The sequence below is a fragment of the Lepidochelys olivacea genome, assembly GCF_965140295.1.
Source record: "Lepidochelys olivacea isolate rLepOli2 genome assembly, chromosome: 3".
In the NCBI taxonomy this organism is placed as follows: Eukaryota; Metazoa; Chordata; order Testudines; family Cheloniidae; genus Lepidochelys; species Lepidochelys olivacea.
The window spans coordinates 151,694,487-151,717,457 of record NC_140413.1 but is presented as its reverse complement, the minus strand read 5'-3'; the positions used below and the strand labels follow the sequence as shown (position 1 = coordinate 151,717,457).

The 22,971-nt window shown below is 43.6% G+C and overlaps 1 protein-coding gene across 1 annotated transcript in view; it reads right to left on the bottom strand.

Annotated features, from left to right (window-relative positions):
• Positions 1-22,971, bottom strand: part of DNAH8 (dynein axonemal heavy chain 8) — a 589,186-nt gene that overhangs the window by 260,008 nt on the left and 306,207 nt on the right. Inside the window, exons 42-43 of the mRNA XM_084624647.1 lie at positions 20,008-20,232; positions 5,281-5,453 (exon numbers count right to left, since the gene is read on the bottom strand). Coding sequence (XP_084480773.1) covers positions 5,281-5,453; positions 20,008-20,232 — 398 coding nt within the window. The remainder of the gene's footprint in view (positions 1-5,280; positions 5,454-20,007; positions 20,233-22,971) is intronic.

Below are 22,971 nucleotides of genomic sequence, written 5' to 3'. Positions count from 1 at the left end.
GCTTATTAGGAATTTTTTCAAAAATTGATAGCTAACCAGAAAAACAAATAAAACCTCTAAATGGGCTCAGTTCTACCACTAAGTTATTCTTCAGAAAGATCCAGCATAAATCTGTTGACACAAAGCTGTTTAAAATTCAGGAAGAGATTTTTTCCCCACCCAAATTGGCACCAATGTGCAATTTTCTTATTGTTTAGTTCATAATTATGTACCTGGAGTTCCAGGAGAATACTTGACTGCAATTTCACACTCTTGGGAGCGGTACCATCAGAACCACTTATCAGGAAGGGGCTGTGCAGATGCCCTCTCACAGATTTGGATGTTCAAAGTAAGATTACATAATGGACCTAAGCACTAACAGGCCTCAGTTTTTCCAACAATTTGAAACATGTCTTTCATGCCTGATTTCAAGTCACAGGAGCAGGAAAATCAGTTAATTAAAGATATGGCAAGGGATAATGGAATACCAAGAGCTAGAAAACTCTGTGACTAAGGGAAGTGACTTCAATGCTTGTACACGAATGCAAGGAGTCTGGGAAATAAAATGGAGGAACTGGAACAACTAGTGCAGTAGGTCAAACCGGATATTATAGAAACATGGTAGAATAGCACTCAGATGGATGCACAACTGGTTGGAAAAGCATACTCAGAATCGTTATCGATGGTACAGAGTCAAGTGGAAAGGCCACATCAAATGGGGTCCTACAGGGATCTGTCCTGGGTCTGGTTCTATTTGGTATCTTCATATATGATTTGAATACTGGCATAGAGAGTCCACTTATAAAGTTTGCAGATACCAAGTGGGGAGGAATTGAAAGCACTTTGGAAGACAGGATTAGAATTCAGAATGATGATTGACAAACCAGAGAAACCAATTAAAATAAATAGGATTAAATTCAAAAAGGACAAATGCAAAATACTACACTTAGGAAGGATCAACAGCACGAATACAAAATGGCAAATGACTGCCTAGGACAGAGTACTGTAGCAAAGGATCTGGGCATAGGTGACAACCCCAGCATCCCCGGCTCCACCCCTGCCCCTCCCCTATTTCAACCCCTTCCCCAAAGTCCCTGCCCCAACTCCGCCCCCTCCCTGTCCATATTGGACTCCTTCCCCAAATCCCCGCCCTGTCCCCACCTCTTCTTCACCTCCTCCCCTGAGCACGCTGCATTCCCACTCCTCCCCTCTCCCTCCCACAGATTGTTACGCTGCGAAACAGCTGTTTTGCAGCAGCAAGCACTGGGAGGAGAAGCGGGGACGCAGCACACTCAGGGGAGGAGGCGGAGGCGAGCTGGGGTAGGGAGAGGAGCGGGGAGCTTGGCTGCCAATGGGTGCAGAGCACCCACTAATTTTTCCCCGTGGGTGCTCCAGCCCTGGAGCACCCACAGAGTTGGCACCTATGGATCTGGGGGTCATAGTGGATCACAAACTAAACGAGTCAACTGTACATAAAAGATTGTTATCAAGAAGAGGGTGAAAAATTGTTCTCCGTATCCACCAAGGACAGAACAAGAAATAATGGGCTTAAATTGCAGTAAGAGATTTAGGTTAGACAACAGGAAAAACTTCCTTCTGTAATGGTAGTTAAGCACTGGAACAAAATTACCTAGGGAGGTTGTGGAATCTCTGTCATTGGAGGTTTTTAAGAACAGGTAGACAAGTCGGGGATGGTCCAGATAATACTTGTGCAAGGGACTGGACTAAATGACCTAACTGTGGTCCTTTCCAGGCCTACATTTATGATTCTTAGAAAAAATCAGTAACTAGTCTTCAGCTGTAGTGAGGGGTTTATATCAATTCATATTGGTTTACATTTTCAAGGTAATCTTCACAAGCAAAAGAGCTGGAAACTGTAACTTAATGAAAAGATGTATTTTTCCTTTAGATTTTTATGTCCCATACCCTGTGAAGGAGTGATCAACTCCCATCAGGCACATCCCTGGGTGGCAGCTAGGGGAACATCCCTGCATATGCCAGACAATTGCAAAGATCCTAATAAGGAGTCTCAGAACAACTGGAGGCATCTCACAGCAGGATGTGTTGGGTCTCTGGTGGAGTGGCTCCTTCCATGAAATACCACACTGGTCCTATGAAAAGGACATCAAGGTGATTAAAGATCACCTTAAAATAAGTCTTGCTGGGGCAGATGAGCTCACTAACCTAGGGAGGCAGCTCAGCTAGAAGAAGGGGAAGGTGATCCATAAAGCTTGTCCAATAGATATGCTCATGTGAACTAATGTCCAGGTCAAGTGTACCTCAGAGTGAGCTCTGCAGGTGATGTACAAAAGCCTTACCTGACTTGTAACCTGGACTAGGGCTACTAAATTTAAAGAAGTGAGTAAGCTGAGCTATGCAAGTTGGACCATGGAAATGCTAACTGGAAGAAGTTTGGAGCTATGTGAGGTCTTAGAGAAGAGTAAATCTGACATGTGAACAAGAGACTAAATGGAGAGATTGTAAAGTTCAGATGCTGGAGGAGGGTTACAAAAATCTACTATTCAGTGAGTTCAACCTCCTGAAATGGTGTTGGAGTTATTTTGGATGAAACTATGCAGAGGCATGTGATAGACGTTACCAGAATGACCGATGAGTGTTAAACTGTGGTGAGAAGAAGTGACTATCCACACAGTAAATGGGTATGCACCACAGTTAGGAGATGATCAAAAGGTAAGAGGAGTTTTTCAATGAATTGTTGTGCTTTATTGGAAACATACCACACATACCACCCAAAGGTCAGGCTTGAAAAAGCCCTGGCTGGGATGATTTAGTTGGAGATTGGTCCTGCCTTGAGCAGGGGATTGGACTAGATTTGTGCCAAGAAGAAGTACAATTGATGCCATAATTGCTGTATGAATCCTCATGGAGTAGCACAGAGAAAAGAAACAGCAACTGGGCATGGTCTTTGTGGATTTGGAGAAGGCATACAATTGTGTACCAAAAGAACTAGCTTGCTGAATGTCCATCTTATTGAGGATATGTATAATGGTGACTACTGTAGTCAAAACCAAATGGAGCTACAGCAGAGAATTTCTAGTCGATATTGGCCTGCCCCAGGGGTTAGCATTGTGGTTTTTTGTCTGTAGTTGTCTTCAAAGGAAACCACCATGGACTATGCTGTTCGTTGATAAGGACATAAGAATGGCCATACTGGGTCAGACCAAAGGTCCATCCAGCCCAGTATCCTGTCTACCGACAGTGGCCAATGCCAGAGAGAGTGAACCTAACAGGTAATGATCATGTGATCTCTCTCCTGCCGTCCATCTCCACCCTCTGACAAAAAGAGGCTAGGGACACCATTCCTTACCCATCCTGGCTAATAGCCATTAATGGACTTAACCTCCATGAATTTATCCAGTTCTCTTTTAAACCCTGTTATAGCCCTAGCCTTCACAACCTCCTCAGGCAAGGAGTTCCACAGGTTGACTGTTTGCTGAGTGAAGAAGAACTTCCTTTTATTTGTTTTAAACCTGCTACCTATTATTTCATTTGGTGGTCCCTAGTTCTTACATTATGGGAACAAGTAAATAACTTTTCCTTATTCACTTTCTCCAAACCACTCGTGATTTTATATATCTCTATCATATCCCCCCTTAGTCTCCTTTTTTTCCAAGCTGAAAAGTCCTGCCTCTTTAATCTCTCCTCATATGGGACCTGTTCCAAACCCCTAATCATTTTAGTTTTCCTTTTCTGAACCTTTTCTCATGCCAGCATATCTTTTTTGAGATGAGGGGACCACATCTGTACGCAGTATTCAAGATGTGGGCGTACCATGGATTTATAAAAGGACAATAAGATATTCTCTGTCTTATTCTCTATCCCTTTTTTAACGATTCCTAACATCCCATTTGGTTTTTTGTCTACCGCTGTATACTGTGTGGACGTCTTCAGAGAACTATCCACGATGACTCCAAGATCTTTCTCCTGATTAGTTGTAGCTAAATTAGCCCCCATCATATTGTACGTATAGTTGGGGTTATTTTTTCCAATGTGCATTACTTTACATTTATCCGCATTAAATTTCATTTGCCATTTTGTTGCCCAATCACTTAGATCTTTTTGAAGTTCTTCACAGTCTGCTTTGGTCTTAACTATCTTGATGACTTAGTGATGTGCACAGAAGATTGCTAGACCCTGCAAATCAAATTTGAACAGTGGCAACAGAGTTTTCAGTAGAGAGGATTTAGAGTGAGTATTGGTAAGACTGAGGCTATGATAGCTTAGGCAGGAGGACCCACAATAAAAGGATATTACAGGCAGAGAGCTTAGAAAAGTGAAAGAACTGAAATACCTAGGATCAGTGGTTGGTAACAGTGGTGTCCTCCTAAGTGATGCCTAGCATTGTTTCAAAGCCACAGTATAAATGGTGGGAGTTGACCCCAGTTCTCTGTAATAAAGAGATGTCCATGAAGGTAAAACTGTAATTCAACCCACTCTAATGTATGGAACAGAGACGTGGCCAGCCACAAGAAAAGGAATCACCCACCACAGAAATTAAGATGTTGAGATGGTCAAATGGTTCAATGTTCTGTGATAAAAAATGAAATGAGGTTGGGAGGTGCCTAATGCAGATTGTCCCAATTGAAGACAGGTGAGTGAGCTGAGAATACATTGGTATAGACATATCCAGTGAAGACCCAAAAGTTACATTGGTAGGAGGATCCTTGCAATGATCATGGATGGAAGATCACCAAGGAGGAGGCCAAAGACTCAGTACATGGACCAGATATCAATGGACCTTAGAGAGAGACCAGTTTTCATGACAGGCAGGTGCACAATCATGAGTATTGGAAGAAAGCTACAAAAATTGCTGACCGTGAATAGGGAAGTAACAAGAAGGAAGAAGAGATTTCTAGGTCCCCCACATCAAATTGTTGAGCCAAGTCTAGGAGTCTCTTGGGCCTCAAATACCAATTCTACCATCAAGTTATCATTATATAATATAATACTTCCTAAATGATAACATATTATACTAATATAAACACATTTCTGCTGTTAATTAAATCATTGTTGAGAAGAGTGAAGACATCATATTTCTGTAGGAGTTATAAAGTATGTAGATTAGGGAGAGTCTATTTTATTAAACGAAAAAGAGGTGTGGATGCCTATTTAAACACACAGGTAGACATTCATTACATGTTCTGGAACACAATGTACAATTTTACATTTACAGCAGTCCAGAGTATGACTCTGTGGAGATATTATATAAAAGAAGCCACTCTGCATGTTAAACATTTTTTGGGCTTCTCCCCCAACCTCAAGAAAAACATTGTTTCTCACCTATCAGTCAGAGGAGTTATAACCAGACGATCAGTGCATCCCAGAAATTCATTTTGGTAAATAAAATCAACATTTGTAATGGATACCCAAACTTGATCCACATCTTCCTTAAAATAAAATCGACTCTGCTTTAGCCATTCAAAATCAGTTACTGACTTGATATGCATTTTTACCTTAAACAAAACGAAAAATAAGCCATAAATTACAGATGCACAGTATCCCAGTATTATGTCTTATATAACGAGTAACTGCATTAGAATAATAAAGATAGAACATTTCACTATACTTGCATGATCACCTGTTTCAAGCTTTGGTAGGAGTAAAACTCATAAAGAATTTATTTTTAAAGTTTATAATTCAGAAAATGTTCTGATAATTTGAATCCATATACGAAACCTATTATTCACGTACAGTAAAGCTCCCACTGCTTTAACAGGAACACACAAAGCAAGACGATGAGGGACAAACAAAATACTGATATCGTAAATCAGCAGCTGATGTGTATAACTGGCTTAAAAAATTGTCATTAGCTCTGTGCATGTCCATTCCCCTTGCATTGTTTCAGAACAGTCTGAAGGCCAAGCTGCAACTGTCATAAGGGCCAAAATACAGCAGGAGGTCAGTGTGACACAGGGATGTTTTGGCCTACACCTCTTTTCTCCAGAGATGCTTTTTTCCTTCCTCTTGCTATGTGCACAGTAATAACAGTAAGGACATATGTACACTGCAATCCAAAGTGTGGTTGCAGAACGCTTAGGCACACTTACACAGTAGCTTTACCAAATGGCATTGGAACAATTTTTATAGTGGGGGTGCTGAAAGCCATTGAACAAAACTGTAAACCCTGTATATGATGGAAACCACTTCAAGCCACGGGGTGCTGCTGCACCCAGCATCCCTGACTTTACTTGGGCTAGCATGGATAAAAATAGTAGTGTAGACGCAGCAGTATGAGCTTCAGTAGCTGCAACCACACTTTGGATTGCAGTGCAGATACACCCTAAATGGTATAAGAGCCCCTATGTCAGCTTCATGCCACTGCAGAATCCCCTCAGTAAGTGGGCCTGTTAAAATGGGTTTACAAATCGTTCATGCCAGAGGAGCAGCATACTTCAGGCTAGCCCACACAGGTACAGAGGACTTACAACATATTGTTATGCTGGTGGTGGGGAGGGTTGGACAAAACCTCACCGAAGTTGGTAGGTGTAACTGCTGCCTTTCATTCATTTTAAATGAAACAATGAAATTCCGAAATTTGAGTAGAAGCTGAACCATGTGGCCCAAAGCTATTTGCTGGTGACCGATATAGCAAACACAGGGGCTGCTGTTTTGATTGGGTGAGCTCTGTGCATCTGTGTGTGAGAGGAACAGCAGAAACAGAGAGAAGGACACAGAACAAAGAAGCCCCAGACACAGCCAGAGAAGTCCTGATAAAGTGACACTGAGGAACAAACGCTAAGAGACTTCTTGGGTAAAGTCCTGGCTGAAAAAGGCACGGAAATATGAGCAAAGAAACTATCTCCTGTATGATATCTGCTATGTTCATGGAAACAGGACTTTGTATATTCTTTATAAATTAACAGGATTGCATCAAAATACCTTCTACATTAATTTCTCCTCCTAATGGAAACTGACTAGATCATGAAAATTAGCTAAATGCTTGGGTAAAAAAGGGGTAACAATCTTACTAAGCAAGTTTATTCAAGTCTTAGAAGAGAGTCTACTTATAAATGGAATCCTCCAAAATTAACATTCTTAGTAGTGCTATAATATATACATAGGTAAACCACAATTATTGAAGACTGATTATCTCAATTTTGGATTATCCAACATTTGTTTCTTCATCACAAATATTTATTTCATAAACTGAAATGGTTATCTAAAGTTTTCAGATATCATGTGAGACATTTGGATAATCAAGGTTTATTTTGTGTATACACAGGTGGAGTACAAACAGATACCTATGGTTAAGGTTGTGATTTTAAACTTTTTCTTGTAAATATTACAAGAATATACAAATTGCCTAAATATTCTAGTCCAAAATATCATTTTGTGAAAACAGAAAAATTAAACCTCAGTCAATGTTCCAATAATTTGAAAAAAAACAACAACAAATAGTGCAGGCATTTATGGGTATAAAAAAAGAATGTAAAACCCCACAAGGCAAAAAACCCAACTTTTGCCATTATAACAAAATTGAATGACAGTTCTAGGTTCTCAGCAGAAGGGATCAAAAACTTTACATTTGGCATAGCATAGAGATAGTTAAAATGTGTGGGTTTTTTATGGTCTCAGACATAAGAATTTAAAAAACATCTCTACTGCAACATTAGCCTGGATACAAGACTGATACAATTTTTTAAAATAATTGTATACCAATATTCTATTGACACTGACCTTTGTGTGTATAAATACTTTGTTTCACACAGCAGATAGATGCATACTGAATGAAATAATGCTCAAATTTCAACTTTCTAACCCCACTCATTTGGTGCTAGCCCTGTTTAAAAATTGGCATTTTTCCTTCAAATAGATTTATTTCCACTATCCTCCTCAAAAAATGAGTATCTAGAATATGTGTATATGTGTTTTTGTATACCATGTGTGTGTGGGCTTACTTTCATATTTCTATGCTTTTGTGTATTTGCATTCAGGAGCCATGCATCATTTTGGTAGCCTTATCTGTTTTGAACCAACATTTTGTGTGAATTTCCTTGTTTTTTAAACGGACACTGTTCCCCACAAGCCATGGGGTCCTCTGCTTCCCATCTCTGCTAACCCCCAAGTCCATTGGCTCCTGTGGCCCCTGGATTTCCAACCCACTGTGTTCCCAGTACTCCCTCTCCTCAGCCTCCTGTTTTCCCTGCACAGCACATGGTCCTCATTCAGCCTTGTCCCTATCCCCATGGGCCCCACTGCTCTATGTGTAGCAGGAGTGCTGGAGATCTGAAAAACAATGGATGGGGAGCCACAAAACATGCAACGTAGGAACCCATGAGACTGGCAGTGCCAGAGAGTAGAGCACAAGTGATGAATGCTCTCTGCTGTCCCCCAGCCACACACCACTTCTCTCTCATTAAGAAGGAAATTACTTACCTTAAGTAACCAGAGTTCTTTGAGATGTGTTGTTTACATGTGTTCTACTACTGGTGTGCATACACCTCATGCACTGGAGATCAGAACACTTTAACCAGCAGTGTCTGTTGGTCGCACCTGCTTCCTGATGTCCTCGAGCCTCTCCCTCCACAAGGGAACAGAGCAACAAACCAATCATCAGGTCCTGTGCAATTATCAAGTCCAGGCTATTGGACTCAGCAGATGTGGGGAAAGGATGGTAGGTCTTCGAACACAAACAACACATCTCAAAGAACTCCATTTACTAACCGTATTTTTTTCTTCAAGTGCTTGTTTACACATGTTCTACTTCTGGTGACTCTCCAGCAGAATGTAATAGATAGACTCGCAGTACCCTCCTCTAAATAAACAAAGACTGCAACACAGCACTCCCAAATTGGGCATCTGAATGAGATGCCTAAACGAGAGAGTAATGGCTAGTGAAGATATGTATTCTACTTCAAGTAGCAGCCCTACATATACTAGCTATGGGCATTCCCCTAAAACAGACTGCAGAAGAGGCCTGTGCTCTGGCAGAATGTGACATAACATGATCTGGGAGTTCTAAACTGGCCACCACATGACTTTATAGACTGTGACATCCAATTCAAGATTTTCTGATTTGAGGCTGCCTAACCTTGGATCTCTTCATAGTTAATAGCCTAGGGACTGCCTGAATTTTTATTTTATTTATTTATTTTTGGCTAGCACAAAACCAATCATAGAAATGCAGGGCTGGAAGGGACCCGGAAGTCATCAAGTCCAGCCCCCTGTGTTGTGGCAGGACCAAGTAAATCTAGACCCTCCCTGACAGGTATTTGTTCAATCTGCTTAAAAACCTCCAATGCTGAGGATTCCTTGGAAGCCTATTCCAGAGCTTAACTATCCTTATAATGAGAAACTATTTCCTAATATCTAACCTTGCTACAGACTATGGCCATTACTTCTTTCCCTACCTGCGGTGGACATGGAGTACAATTGCTCACAATTCCCTTTATAACAGCCCTTAACTTATTTGACAACTGTTATCTGGTTCCCTCTGCCCCCCCTCAGTCTTCCTTTCACAAAGCTAAACAAATGTCCGGTTTTTTTAACCTTTCTTCATAATTCAGGTTTTCTAGGCCTTTTCTCATTTTTGTTCTCCTTTGGACTCTCTCCAATTTGTCCACATCTTTCCTAAAGAGTGATGCCCAGAATTGGACACAGTATTCCAGCTGAGGCCTCACCAGTGCCAAGTAGAGTGGGACAATTACCTCCCATGTCTTACATAGGACACTCCTGTTAATACACCCCAGAATATTAGCCTTTTTCACAACTGCAGCATATTGTTCACTCATTCAGAGCTCAGAGAACATTCAGAGTTTGTAACACAGCCTCAACCTTGGTTGTATGAGTCTTTGGGGGGAAAAGCTATGTGAATGGACTGATTTAAATGAAAATCATACCCTGAATTTCTTCTGAAAGTAATTTATGGTCACACTAACTTTATCGCTGTGAAAAATTGTATATGAAGGGTTCACATGAGCTTCAAATCATAAACCGTGCATGCCAATGTAATTGCAATGAGGACTGCTGTCTTCATAGACAACTGGAGTAATGGGCATGAGGCTAATGGCTCCAATGGAGGTCCCAACAAATTGGTAAGTACCACATTAAGATTCCAATATGGAGAAAGTGGTCTTATCAGAGGGGGAAAATAAACTTTCAGAAGACCTTTCACAAACATTTTAACATAAAAAAACAATAAAAAACAAAAACAAAACATTGTGGTCTTTATAACATGGCTGGCTGCATCCTGAGCACCCTGTAGACATCAGAGATTGCTCTGCAGCACCCTGCCTCAATTTCTTCTTCAGGGCCACTTAAGAAAGCCACACAGTCTCCCTCATCCAATCACAGCCCTTCTTGGGGTCTGTTTTTTGTTAACAAAGTTCCAAAAACAAAAAAAATTCCACCCAGCCTTAAGTTAGGCACTGCCCCTCTTCCCAAGGGTACTGTCCATTATTGCTCTCTGAGCATCTAGAGAAGATGCAAAGACCTGGACTGCCTGCCTTCTCCTAAAGGAAGAACAAAACAAACTTTCAGCTGCGTTTTCTTATTCAATCACAGCTCCCTTTCTTGGAACCACTGCAGGAGTCTCTCTCTCTCTCGCTCTCTCTCACCCCCTGAAGCTTCACTTCACAGTTCCCCTTCTAACTCTGCCCTCACTGAAACTCCCTTTGACTCTTTATAATATAGGTATAGACCCACCCTTTCAATTAGCTCATCTGGAAGCACCTACTCTAGTACAAGGGAGCTGGATCTATTTTCAACACGGGGCCAGCCACCCTGTGACCATCTTGAATTGGTGGATGATGTGCAGAGATAGCACCCATGTAAGTATTTAATGAACTAAGCGACAAACCAGAGGTTACGAAAAATAGATGTGCAAGCATATGAGGGATTGGTGTCTCATGGAGAAAGATTATGTTGGCAAACCCAAAAGCAAAAACACTTCCATTTTGCAGTATAAGTTGTCCTTGTAGATGGTGAGTCTACCACCAGCCACACTGCAAAGCCAGAGAGTTTGGGGAGGAAGGGGAAGGATCATTGGGTATTGTGTTCGGTGGGGAGAAATAAGTGGTGCTGGTGATGTGGGGAAGGCAGGCTGGACTGCATGGAGTCCTGTCTTCCATAGCTATACCTAAGCCACTGGCTCCATGGTTAAAGGTTTTTCCTTCACCTGGTTCTTGCCCACCCCTCAACCCTCTTTGGTTCCTATGCCTCCCCGCTATCTATTCCTCTCTGACCCACCAGCTGTTGTGACCCTTAGCTTTCTGATCACCAGTGTCCTTGGTTCTTCATATCACTCAGTCCACTGTCAACTCTCTTCCTTGCTTCTGAGGGCTACCTGTCAGTCTCTCCAGACTTATGGGCCCTCTTGTTTTGTAGGGCAGGGAACACCAAGAGCAGGGGTCCAGTAGCCCAGCCTGCCTTTCCACCTCACCCAATTTCTCTTCTTCCTCCTTTCCCCTACCACAATCTTGTTTTTTCTCCTTATCCCCTCAAAACTTCCACTAGCCTTATAAAGACAAAGTAGCAATCCCACTCGAATACGTTTCCCATAGTTCATCAAAGAAGAGATCCTCTTCTGGCAAACCAACATACATAAGACTGGGACTGCCACTGACTGCCCTTGTCAGGCCAGTAGCAGCCTTATGGGAGTAGGAAGTACAGGAACTCTGATGGAAGGGGTAGAAGCAAAGTAGCCCTTTCTGTCTCCCTCCTTCCATCCCCTGGTTCCTCCACTCCTCCAGTTTCTATTCCCTCTCGGCTCACCAGCTCCTGAGATCCTGGTTCACTTGCCCAATCTCTTCCCAGCACTCTCAGCCCTATTGCTCCCTTAGTTGTTTCCATCTCCATAAGCCCAAGAACTCTGCTGTTTCATTGGCAGAATACTGCAGAAAGCTGAGAAGCCCTCAGAAGCCAATGAGCAAGAGAGTCATTGAATTGGGGAGAGGAAGAAGTAGCCCATGAGCGATGGAGTGTTGTGGAGCGACTATACCTACCGCCAAGTCTGTCTGAACCCCCTCCCAAAGCAACATTTCTCTTTTTCCCCCTCCCCACCCAAATCCCCTTGAGGGCTCCCACCAGCTTCATAAGGAATGTAAAGCTGCAGTCCTAGTCAGACAAACATCTTGGTTTGCAGTGGGTTAGCCATGTTGGTCCCAGGATATCAGAGAGACAAGGTAGGTGAGGTAAGACCTTTTATTGGACCAACTTCTGTTGGTGGAAGGTACAAGCCTTCAAGCTAGACAGAGCTCTGCTTCAGTTCTGGGGAAGAAAACGAATTGTCTGACTAGTATTTAGCTCAGACACTCCACTTCCTTCTCCAAACTTGAAGAAGACTCTGTGTAGCTCAAAAGCTTGTACCTTCCACCAAAAGAAGTTGGTCCACTAAAAAGTCTTAACTTACTTACCTTGTCTCTCTCAAACTTCCTTTGGTTCATTAAATAAGAATTCCCCCTGTGATGAATCAAGGGAAGCTGGTCAGAAATACAAACTGAACTATTCTTTTACCATCACCACACACCCATCCAATCCCCCTTCCCAGCTCAGATTTTCCATCACAAACAAAAGGTGAGTGTGTCAGAACCCAATTCCAAAAAGGAACATTCTAAACATGCTTTTGCCAAAATTTCTAAATCTTTTAGAGAAAAATAAGATGAGGAAGTTACTCACCTTGTGCAGTAACGATGGTTCTTCGAGATGTGTGTTCCTATGGGTGCTCCACTTTAGGTGTCTGTGTACCCCTGCACCTCTAATCGGAGTTTTTGGTAGCAGTGTCCTGTTGAGCCCACACATGTGCTCTCCCTCCCTCGTGGTCTGCCTCGAGGCTATTTAGCACTGCACAGGCGAACCCCCCTCACTTCCTTCTCTACCACAGAGCCCTACAGAGAACTCTGAAGTAGAGGGGAGGAGGGCAGGTTGTGGAGCACAAATAGGGACAAACATCTCAAAGAAACATCAATACTGCACAATGTGAGTAACTTCCTCTTCTTCTTTGAGTAGTGTCCCTATGGGTGCTCCACTTTAGCTGACTCTGGAGCAGTACCCACCACTGGAAGCTGGGACTTCGGAGCGGAGTCTTTTACTACAGAGAGTACTGTGGAGTCGAAGATGGTGTCAGCGGCCAAATCTTCAGTGATCGCATAATGTTCTGCGAAAGTATGGACAGAGGCCCCAATCATTGCTCTATAGATTGGGGAGATAGGGGTATCCGTATGGAATGCGATTGAGGTAAGAACTGATCTTATGGAGTGCATATGGACAGAAGCAAGTTGCACACTTGCTAAGTGATTAATGCAACTAGAGACCCATTTGGATAGTCTTTGAGGAGATATCACAGAGTTTTTGGATCTTTCTGTGGATGAAAGGAAGAGTTTAGGGGATTTCCTGAAGTCCTTAGTCCTGTCCAAGTAGAATGCTAATGTCCTTCTAATATCTAGCATATGCACAATTGTCTCCCAGTTGTCACAATGTGGTTTTGAGAAAAAACAGGGAGATGGATCTGTTGATTCATATGGAAAGTGCAGAAAAAGTAGGGAGAAACTTGGGATATGGGCTTAGAGTTACTTTGTCTTTAAAAAAAAAAAAGGGCCATGAATGACGGGTGTGCCATCGGGGCCGCTATTTCTCCTATGTGCCTAGCTGAGGTGATGGCAATTAGAAATGTTGTCGTCATGGACAGGTGTAAGAGAGAACAAGTTGCCCTGGACTTGGAGGGAGGTCTAGTCCAAGCCCTGAGAACTAGATTAAAGTCCCAGGCTGGAGCAGGTGGTGTTACATGGGGGAAGAGAGTCCCAGTGCCCTTAAAGAATCTATGCATTAGTGGTTGACCAAACTCCAAGTGGAAGCCATTTTCGCCATGAGATTTACCTTAAAGGAGCTGAGTGAGAGTTTAAAATGTGCAAAATCAGAGGGAGGAAAGATGAGTTTGGGTCTGTGCATTTGGAATCGTACAAACTTGGAATCGTTTCCATATTGTAGATAGGTATGTGGAGTGGTCAACTTGTGATTGTTTTGCAACACGTGTTTCAGCTTGTCAGAGGATTCTGCTTCTAAGCCTTGGAACAAAGAAAGATCCAAGCCTGGAGACGGAGGACCCATGGGTTGGGATGAAGGGTCAGCCCATTGTTTTGAGAGAGCGGGTGGGGAATGGGCTGATGTCAGAGGAACAGGAGGGCATATTGCCATCTGCATCAGGTAAGGGAGCCAGACTTGTCATAGTCAAGAGGGGCAATCATAATAACTCTCGCTTTGTTTCACTGAATTTTCAACAGAATCTTGCATAGAGTAGGAAACTGGGAAAAGACATACAAGTGGGCCCTGTCTGCTGGGAAGATGAGGGCAACTGCAAGTGAATGTTTCCCCAAACAGACCTTGGAGCAGTAACAAGGACCTTTCTTGTTCCGATAAGTAGCAAAGAGATCCATAGGCCGGGTTCCCCAAAGGGTGGCTATATCTTGAAGCACCTCTGAATTCAGTATACACTCACTGTCGTGAGAAAATTCCAACTGAAACTGTTGGTTGTCCCATTCTGTATCCCTTGTAGACAGACAGCTGAGATGAGCACACTGTGATAGGTGCATCAATTCCAAAGTCTGAATGCTGTCTTGTAGAGGGAGGGAGATCTGGCAGCTCCTTGGCAGTTTATACAAAACATACAGGTCATTTCTGTGGAAGACCATTTGTCCTGAATCTTGTTGTGTAGGTGAGCTCCCCAGAATATTAGGGAGACATGTCCCATGGTGGTGAATGTGGGTAGTGAGAGGAGCGCTCTCGCTCATACTGCATCAGGTTGGTGCTGATGAAGTCCAGTCACTGTACTGGGGTTAGTATGCCACTACAATGAAGTGAACCTTGGAGAATACCCTGTGTGGAGCAGTCTGTACCGATAATGATCCTGCCCCAAAGGTAAGCAGTAGGAAATCTGTACGATGGTTGTATTGAGATATGGAAGTTGGCACCCTGTAGGTTCAGGGCTAGAAATCAATCTCTTTACTCTAGAGCTGGTCCTAACTGCTGAGAAGTAAGGTAAGGTGGCTTTTGAGTGGCATGATAGGTGTATAAATGGCAGCTGATGCTGTAAGGTACCATTATTCAGGCCCCCGACCAGCTCATCAAAGTGCTTATAAGAGGCAGTTTGAGAGGTCATGGACTGGGGTGCAGACTGTTCTCACTTTTGAGCCCTGGACCTCTTACACTATGGTTCATAACAGCACTGAGATGATGAGTATTGAGAAGATTGTGATCTGTGGTGTGGTTGAGAGGTATATCTTCTCTTCTGTTCCACAGTGTAGATTCCTAAGGAGTATTGTGCGGTCCAAGAATCCTCCAGGATGTGGAGAGAAAATCTGTCTTCTCCGCAAAGAGTTTGGCCCTCCAAACTGGAAGTCTCTAGCTCTTTGGGCAATTTAGAGAGGTGGAGCGAACAAAAAACAAACAAACCCACAACCTACCTCAGTACCACTGTCATGGAGACCGGGCAGACAGCTGTAATAGCTACATCCAATGGTGTCTCTAGGACCAGTCTGGCTATTAACTGACCTTCGCTAAGAATGGTCTGAATCTGTTCTTTTTGTGTTTCCAGTAATGTTTCAGAAACATCCTGGGTTTCCCAACATTAAAAAAATTGTTTTGGCCATAACAGTTTGGTAATTTATTACTCTAAACAGTAATGTTGTTGATGAATACGCCATCTTGCGAAGCCTGATCATATGGAGTTGACTTGGCATTATGTTGCTTGCTTCATGCATTAACCACATCCACTATGATGGAATTGGGTTGCGAATGTTGAAAACAAAGTCTGCCTCTTTGGGTAGAGATATAGGGTTGTTTTTGTTTACACTCCGTTGCTGGTTGGTGCGATGGAGGCTGGTTCTGCCAGATGACTTTGGTAGGATCTAGAAAGAGCTCATTAATTGGGAGGACAGTTCTAGATGAGAAGGTAGTGTGCAGAATTTCCACCAACTTGTGATGTGTATCTGCCACCTCCTGTAAGGGAATCTGCTGCTTGTCTACCACCCTCTTGGTAAGATCCAGAAAGTTCTTAAATCTTCACCTAGTGATGAGGGGTGGGCAGCACAGTCTCATCTGGGAGAGATGAGGAGAAGTGTGCTGAAAAGGTAGCTTCCTCTTCATTCGCCCCCCCCTTCTTTCCTGTTCTGAAAAAGCTTTCTCCTGTCCTGGCTCAGGTGCTCTCCTGCCCTGGCTCAGGTGCCAGGCTGTAGCAAACCATCTGGTGGACTCTCCCTGAGAGACACCGGAGACAGTCGCGCCATGTGTGTGTATGTATCGCTGAAGAGTCACAATATGGCCTTGGGAGGGAGAGGCAGGAAGGCGGGCATGGGCGGCTGGCATGATGGAATTGGGGATGACCCTTGTAGTGTGGTGGTGGGCCACCATGAGGGGCCAGGGAATGATCTCCTGGCCAGTGTCAGATTCGTCAGTGTGTAAGGGTGCCACTGAATAGGGTATTGGCAGTATACAGCCCAGTGCTACGAGCGATTCTGGGTGCCGGGATGTGCTTGATATTGGGGTCCTGCTACCAACTAATGAGGATTGTGGTTCTTCCCCAATCATCAGGTCTCCAGGGTACCAGAGCCCATGCAGAGCCATGGGTTCATTTGGTACCACAGAGGAGGGTCCGTGGTACATTGTCAGTACCAATAGTTGGGCAGAGCACTACCTAAATGAGAGTTTGCCCAGTACAAAAAGTTTGTTGGTGCCACTTTCTTAGAGATGGTTTAGTAATTGTCTCTCCCTGGGTACTGAGGCCACAGGTCTCCAGAGTATCAGAGCACCTGTGTTAGCATGGGCTCAGGTGGAACCACAGTGTCTGTAGTCAGTATCAATGGTTGGGAAGGTGCAGAACACTTCCTAGATGGGAGTTTTGTTGCATCAGGTACAAAAGGGTTTCTCTATGCCGCTCTTTTACAGATGTTACGGTAACTGTCCCCTCTCCTTAGGGGATGGTACAGTTGCCTCAGAGCATGAGGGGTGGAAGCCTCTGGTGTCTCCATGCGGAAGCAGAGCTGACAGCAGGGCTTCTCTGTGTCTCTCTTTTAGAGATGGTAAGGTAACTATCCCCTCAGACAGAGACAAACACCTACAACATCTCTATCAGGTTTCAGAGTAACAGCCGTGTTAGTCTGTATTCGCAAAAAGAAAAGGAGGACTTGTGGCACCTTAGAGACTAACCAATTTATTAGAGCATAAGCTTTCGTGAGCTACAGCTCACTTCCTCAGATGCATATCGTGGAAACTGCAGCAGGCTTTATATATACACAGAGAATATGAAACAATACCTATTCCCACCCCAAGGGACAGTGGGGTGGGAATAGGTATTGTTTCATATTCTCTGTGTATATATAAAGCCTGCTGCAGTTTCCACGATATGCATCTGAGGAAGTGAGCTGTAGCTCACGAAAGCTTATGCTCTAATAAATTGGTTAGTCTCTAAGGTGCCACAAGTCCTCCTTTTCTTTTTGCGAACATCTCTATCAAGCGTTCTTACAACCACAATGCTGAAGTGAAGAAACAGATTGACAGAGTCAGAAGAGTACCCAGAAGGCACCTACTACAGGACAGGCCCAACAAAGAAAATAACAGAACGCCACTAGCCATCACCTTCAGCCTCCAAGTAAAACCTCTCCAACGCATCATCAAGGATCTACAACCTATCCTGAAGGACAACCCATCACTCTCACAGATCTTGGGAGACTGGCCAGTCCTTGCTTACAGACAGCCCCCCAACCTGAAGCAAATACTCACCAGCAACCACACAACAGAACCACTAACCCAGGAACCTATCCTTGCAACAAAGCCAGTTGCCAACTGTGTCCACATATCTATTCAGGGGACACCATCATAGGGCCTAATCACATCAGCCACACTATCAGAGGCTCGTTCACCTGCACATCTACCAATGTGATATATGCCATCACATGTCACCAATGCCCCTCTGCCATGTACGTTGGTCAAACTGGACATTCTCTACGTAAAAGAATAAATGGACACAAATCAGACCTCAAGAATTATAACATTCAAAAACCTGTCGGAGAACACTTCAATCTCTTTGGTCACTCGATTACAGACCTAAAAGTGGCAATTCTTCAACAAAAAAACTTCAAAAACAGACTCCATCGAGAGACTGCTGAATTGGAATTAATTTGCAAACTGGATACAATTAACTTAGGCTTGAATAGAGACTGGGAGTGGATGGGTCATTACACAAAGTAAAACTATTTCCCCATGTTTATTCCCCCCACCCCCCATTCCTCAGACGTTCTTGTCAACTGCTGGAAATGGCCCACCTTGATTATCACTACAAAAGGTTTTTTCCTGTCCCCGCTCTCCTGCTGGTAATAGCTCACCTTATCTGATCACTCTCCTTACAGTGTGTATGGTAACACCCATTGTTTCATGTTCTCTGTGTATATAAATCTCCCCACTGTATTTTCCACTGAATGCATCCATGAAGTGAGCTGTAGCTCACAAAAGCTTATGCTCAAATAAATTTGTTAGTCTCTAAGGTGCCACAAGTCCTCCTTTTCTTTTTATCCCCTCTAGGTGCAGTAGTTGCCCAGAGTACAGCTCAGAGCAGCACAGCGCAGAAAGCCCCTTCTCAGGTTTCAGCTTCCAGAGCTTAGGTGCAGAACTGTGCGGCAGCTGAGCTCACAGCAGAAAGCCCTCGTGTGGAAGGGGAGCGGCGGCTGAGCTCACAGCAGGAAGCTCTGTGCCAAACCAGAGTGGCAGCTGAGCTCACAGCAAGAGGTTCCTCTACTGGTATTGTCCTATTGAGGTGGCCGCTCTGGGGAGTCCCACTGTCTGGCCAGCTACTCGGGTATCAGTGCCAAGATTGCCGCACTGGGGAACACCCCTCTGGCTGGCCAGTTGCTCGGGGATCAGTGCGGAGATGGCCGCACTGGGGAACACCCCCCTGGCTGGCCAGTTGCTCGGAGGAGCCTTTCTAGGGGGAGTCTGCTGGTGGCTTCCCTCCCCTCCTCCCCCTTCACCACTCGATCCCTTTTGAAGTGAAGGCTCCAGGGATGATCCGGGGTCAACACCCACCGGAGTCCCCTCCCTCCTCTATAGGGAGGAATTTTTACTTCAGCTCCCAGCTCCTGTGAGGCTGCAGTTTTTGGTGTTGCAGGTAAAGCACTTCTGTGAGGGTCTCCCAGGCACAGTGAGTGTCTGGCCATTACAGGAAATTACTCCTGGCAGGAGAGGCAGGGCTTGGAGCAGAGAGAGCCAGGCAAGCCCCTGGGCAGGGGGTTGTCATCCTCTAGCAGGGAGGAATATGCAGAACATAGTCTTTACTTTTTTTTTTTTATCTGAAAAAGAAAATAATTATGAGTCTACTAGATGCCTGGGGAGGAGGGAATGCCCCCAGACAGGAAAGGAAAGTGAAGTTCTTTTTCTTTTCCTCTTTTTAAACCAAAGGAATAAAATAAAATAAAATAAAATAAAATAAAATAAAATAAAATAGACACTAGCCTGAGTACTTTTAGGGAGAACAAATGTAACAAAACAAACACTACTTATGCTAATGACACAGATAAGGAAGGGACAACTGCTCATTCAGTCAGAGGCCAAAGGCAGTAGAGAAGGAAGTGAGGGGGGTTTCACCCAGGCAGTGCTAAATAGCCTCGAGGCAGGAGGGAGAGCACATGCCCGGGCTCAATGGGACATTGCTACCAAAAAACTCTGATTAGAGGTGCAGGGGCACACAGACACCTAAAGTGGAGCTTAGGGACACAACATTAGGGACACTACTCGAAGAAGAATCAAATAGTTTAGAAAGAATAAAAATTTGGAGACTAAATTCAATCATTAGAATGAGTGTAAAACAGATGGATTTTAGTCCTGTATTAAGCAAAAGTCTCACCACAAGCAAAAATCTAAATACAATCTTAACTCTAGAGAGAATAATGATGTTACCATATTAACACACACACAAATGCAGTTTGGGATTCTGCAGATAAAAGCACTATGTAGTCATTATAAGCACTAGGTATCATTGTGACAGAAACTATATTTGGCTTTCAGAAATTAAAATCTGTACTTTACCAAGTCATCAAAAATATCTCTCTGATGCACATGAATGGTAACCAGGGTTTCAAATTTCACTCTGTCGAAGCTGGAAAGATCATGTGTTGTCTGGCTGATAAGTGTATTTAGTATATCCAGAAATTTCTGATTGGTTACTGGCATGATTTTCCTGTCATCTTTTGCATTGTGTAGGGCTTCTTCTGAATCATGTGTCCACAACATCTGAATTCCCAGTAACCCTACCTATAAAATATAACAAGTAAACTGACACATTAATTAACATTTATTGTAAACCAAGATTTATAAGACTTTGGTACCTTACTTTCTAAGTATATCTTAGGGTAACTTACTGGAGGGATTCAAAGTGATTTCTCACTAAGGATTTCCCTGTTTCAATAGAAAGACAAATAGAGGGTTTCCAGGGTGCACTTTTCTATCAAATCATATTTCACAAACATTCAAGGAAACCCAGAAATAAATGTATACATTATTTTACCATAATCTCAGTCACATAGTGAGGTACACAGATATATTTGACATGATTCTCAGTTACATTTAAGGCCCTTTTATGCTGCTCTGGCTGCATAAGCATAAATTGGCTTTAAAATGGGTAGAAATGGTACTGTGAAATTATCTCATAGGCAGTGCAGATCTAGTGTAAGGATTTGACACCAGACCTGCTCCCAGCCCCTAGTGGAGGGGATGGATTGGGGAGATGTTTGGGTGCATGGCTCAAGTGTACAGCGCTACAATTATTTTCTCTTCCCTAGGACCATAAGAATCCATAGGAAACAATATAAATTACAGCCTCAGGGCTGCTCTAACTTACAACAAAGGCCCTTGCACAGCCTCAGGATACAAAGGAATTATATGATTTAAAACCACCTTTAATTCATATCCCAAGTATAAGCAAAATGGAGGTTAGTTACCTGTAACCAGGATTCTTTGAGACGGACTCTGCATATTCACATGCTTGAGATATGCCAATCACTGCAGCTTCTGGTCGCAGGGCCCATTAAAGCACCCAGCCTTTTCTCTTCTCCTCAGCATTTGAGTATGTTTCAGGGCAAGGCTATTGAAGGGGATGTGGTACTGTCACAGGGTGCATCGCTCACTTTCTTCTGGTACTCTGGTGATTAACTCAAGTCCAACGCTCCTCCCCGCCCCGCATCCATGGTTCACACACTATCACTCCACCTCTGCTGTCCACCTGCAGTCCCCCTCACAGCCCCAGAAACCACAGGAGCTAATTAGGGCTCCACAGAAGAGGGGAAGGTGGATGGGGAGCAGAATATGCAGAGTCCATTTCAAAGAACTCTGGTTACAGGTAAGTAATTGCCATTTTTTCTTCCAAGTGTCTTCTGTATATTCCCACACTTGAGATAGTTTGGCGAGCAATATTCTTTAATGGATGGAGGGACTAAGGGCCCTAATTAAAAAATGACTGAAGTACTGCTCTCCCAAAATAAGCATCAAATCCCAAATCTATAGTGTAATGTTTAGTAAAAGTATGACTCAATCTCCAAGTTGCAGCCCTATAAATTTCAACAAGCAGGACATGTCTAAGACATGCTAAAGTGGCAGCCATTGCTCTGGTAGAGTGTGGTTTAATTCTATCAGGGGGAGAACTTGAAGTTTTATAATGCTTCTCTATACATTGTCAGACCTATGTAGACAATGACTGAGCAGAAATAGCCCAGCCCTTACAATTTTCAGCAAAAGAAATTAACACTTGAGGAGGGATTCTGAAGTCCTTTTTCCTATTCAAGTAGTAGGACAATGCCCTTTTAGCATGCAAACTATGTAATCTAGTTTATGAGCATGTGGTCTAGGAAATTAAAAACAGGTTGGCAGGTCATCTCCCAGTTGAAACACAGTGTTGTCCTTCAACACCCCACCCTAAGGGTTTCCAGTCATCCCCTTTAGCACAGGAATTTGAGGGGCTGGGCCCCTGAACAGTCAAAGCCTTTGCCAGCTGGCCTCTCACCCTAGGTGAAGGCTCTTTTGATAACGTCCTTTTGGAGTGGGTAAGGTAAGCCAGGTTCACCCTCTTCACTGGGCTCTGGTCCAGGGTCCAATGTTGGGCAGCTCCAACTGGTACAGTGAGATGTGAAGCAGCTCCAGGTCCTCCAGGACCACTTCCTACCCCAACTTCCTTTGGCTTCCCAAAGCAAATCATTTCAGTTTAGTCTCTGACCCACAAGCTCAGTCACCGGCCTCTCCTTTGTATGTTTGTAAAGGTCTGTGGTGGTAGGTCTCAAGCAATGAGCTCCTGGGCAGTACTTTCCCCTAAGAATGGCCATCTGCTCGCTTCTGCTGCCCCTCTTTGAGCTTCCCTCCTCTCTGTCTTTTATAAGACCCAAGCTGGCTTTGAGAAGTCAACCATCCAAATAAGGTGTCATGAGGTGACCAGACCCCATAGTGTCCCAGCTGCTAAATGAAGAGTTGCCTCCTTAGCTTGGAAGGACTGGTGGCCCTGCAACAGATAGTGAGATAAAAAGGCTCTAGGTCAGGAGGGAGCCATGGCTCCCAGGGAATCTGAGAAACCATTGAGAACAGGATCCTTCAGCAACAGATTGTCGAGAAGCTGCCTAGGTAGCTGGACCTCCAGATGAAGAGGATCATAGAGCATGAGTTGCAAAATAGCGTACAATAGAGGTGTAGTAGGAAGCAGGAAGGATAGGGAGTAGTTCCAACTACTTCATATAGGGTTCATGTATTGGAACCAAGAGGAGTGGGCCTGGGTTCCCCTACTAATCCCAGCAGAGGGATTACTGAGTTTTCAGAGGGAAAACTGAGTTAGACTTGCCCAAACTGTACTATAAATGTACTATAGAAACTCTATGCATAGAAATTTCATGCTGAATAATGAGAGTATAGCAGTAGGAATATACTACTGACCACCTGACCAGGATGGTGATTGTGAATGCTCAGGGCGATTAGAGATGCTACAAAAGCAGAAAACCAAGTAATAATGGGGGA